This window comes from Gossypium hirsutum, chromosome D02, assembly GCF_007990345.1.
Source record: "Gossypium hirsutum isolate 1008001.06 chromosome D02, Gossypium_hirsutum_v2.1, whole genome shotgun sequence".
In the NCBI taxonomy this organism is placed as follows: Eukaryota; Viridiplantae; Streptophyta; class Magnoliopsida; order Malvales; family Malvaceae; genus Gossypium; species Gossypium hirsutum.
In genome coordinates this window covers 66174591-66177018 of record NC_053438.1, presented here as the reverse complement: position 1 = coordinate 66177018, position 2428 = coordinate 66174591, and the positions used below count along the sequence as shown (strand labels likewise).

The 2428-nt window shown below is 31.8% G+C and overlaps 1 protein-coding gene across 1 annotated transcript; it reads left to right on the top strand.

Annotated features, from left to right (window-relative positions):
• Positions 1-540: 540 nt before the first annotated feature.
• Positions 541-2058, top strand: LOC121214792 (RNA-binding protein 1). Its single transcript, XM_041089025.1, has 3 exons — positions 541-756; positions 835-1238; positions 1342-2058. The coding sequence occupies exons 1-2, from the start codon at positions 553-555 to the stop codon at positions 1216-1218; spliced, it is 588 nt and encodes a 195-aa protein (XP_040944959.1). The 5' UTR covers positions 541-552; the 3' UTR covers positions 1219-1238; positions 1342-2058.
• The last annotated feature ends 370 nt before the right edge of the window (positions 2059-2428 follow it).

The window sequence follows — 2428 nt, the reverse complement described above, 5'->3', positions numbered from 1 at the left end:
CAAAATCTTAAGTTTTAAATATTTTAATTTCTAAAAATAATTTAAAAACAATAAATTATCCAAACAATGAATTTCAAAATCTTAAAATTTACATATTTTGATTTCTAAAATTTGTATGACCAAAATTTGCACTACAACACATAATATTTGGGTGTATATCTAATATAATTTATGAAATAAAGAAATCTATTTATATTATCAAGTTAACTAAAAAATATTAATGGTTTAGTTATCTAAAAAAAATTAATTCTAATGTATTTAAAATTAATGTAACATTGCCTAATTAATTTGTTCAAAATATTAATAACTTGTTGTTTTGAAATTAATAAACAAATACTTAAAAATTAAAAAAAAGGTTAAATTAGACAACAAAAAGGAAACAATATATTTAAATTTAATTAATGAATGACCAAGTACAAGTAAACCATGTAAAGAAGGAAGTATAATTCGAGTTGATCACTGTAAACACATTTTTTATCTTATAAGTATTATGTGTAGTTTTCAACTTTCTTAAATTTTTGTGTAATCAGTCTGAAATAATCGTTTAGGGAGATGAAGTTTACGAATCTTAAGCTGGTCATAAATGGAATTTCTACTGAGATGGATGAAAGAATATTGAGACGACATTTCAGTGCGTATGGTGAAGTTAAACATGTTGTTGTCGACGTTAAGAAAGCCATAGCTTTCGTTACTTTTGTTGATCCTTCCAAAGCTCAAATTTCCCTTCAACAACAACATATTATTCTTGGTCGAAAAGTAAGTAACATCTTCTTGTTTCTCTTTTCTACATCTTAATGTTTGATATATGAATTTATTGAATAACTGAAAAATCAGGTGGAGGTGAGACCAGCAAAACCAAAAGTAGAAATAGGGAAGAGGAAGATATTTGTGGGAGGATTGCCTCGATCCATAACAGATGAAGAATTCAAAGGATATTTCGAGAAATTTGGAAGCATAGTTGATGCAGTGGTAATACATGACAAAGAAACTAAGAGAAGCAGGGGGTTTGGGTTTGTGACATATGAAGCAGAGGAGTCGGCCAACCTTGTTTTGCGAACTAATTTCCATCTATTAAACAACAAGAGAGTTGAAGTGAAGAAGGTTACTCCGAGGCAAGAGATGTTGCCAACCGGATTTGGATTTCCTCCTTACTATTACGATCCATATTATCAAACATATTTTTACGTCGTTTGGGTGCCCATTCCTGGATTTTACTGAACCTCACTTTGAAATTTTTGGTATGATTCCTCCATCCACTGCCTTGGGCCCTTAATTTTGTGTGGACTATATCAATCACAGTTTGGGCTCTTATTTTATGTTTTCATTCTTGTTTTTTTGAAGGCCTGCAATTCAAATTGTTACAGCGGAGATAGTTTACAAACCGGAGCTGCAGAGGAAGGCAGACATGAAGAGATTTGTGAACCTTTTGTCATAAGTGTTGCACACATGTGTTTGTTGTTTTTTTTTTCTGTTTAAATTTAAACAGGGGAGGGACCTGAATCCTGATTACCAGGAACATTGTTGTTTTTAATCTTTTTAATTATGTTTTACTGTTTTAATGTTTTATGGTGGTTTTAAATTTATCTGCATTCTCCAATAATGATCCTCCTCTCAGTTGTATCATAGACATGGTTGTCTTCTAGGTTTTGGATTAAAATCATAGAAAATTTCAAGGTGATTAAACCAAATAGTGGAGTTAAATCAGTGGGATAATTGTCGTTTTCAATTCATTCTAATGTTCCAAGTCAATGAGTCACATATTCCCCTTATGCTTTATTGTAAGGACAAAGCAAAAATGGGAATAATACTACAAAATAATCCATATTTCCAAGAGACACCATGGCATCGTAGGCAAAGTTGGGTTAGGAGAGTTATAGATGGGGTGATTGAAAGCAACCCACCAACCAGGCTTACTAGACATTTGTGCATCTCTTCTCTACAACAACTCTCTGTTTGCACTCTCTTTCAGACATATAGGGGGTCCTAGGAATGTGGGTATTTTGGTGATGGGTGCTTTACCAAAAGTCTTTTTAACAACACAATAGTTGCTTTGCTTTCTTTGTATATATGCACAGGGTTTTCCCTATTCATGATACCAATATCTTGTAGGGAAAACAACCATATGTGTAGATAATCCCAAATTACTATCAATCCAAAAGAAAAAGATGCTACTACTGAACAAAGTAGGTGTAGAAAAAGAATCATATGTGTGAACATGACAACACCAGTTTGCCTCTCACCATTACATCTCAAACAATCTAATGGAGTAAGTCAGTTTTGAAGTTATACATATTATAATAACCTCAGAGTTGTATTCGAAAAATAATTTTAAAAATGAATTAAGTCAAAAATTGTTTGCAGTTCATGGAAGAGCCTTTTAAAACTATAATCATGGTAGATATTAAACACATGCATGACAGTGTTCCAC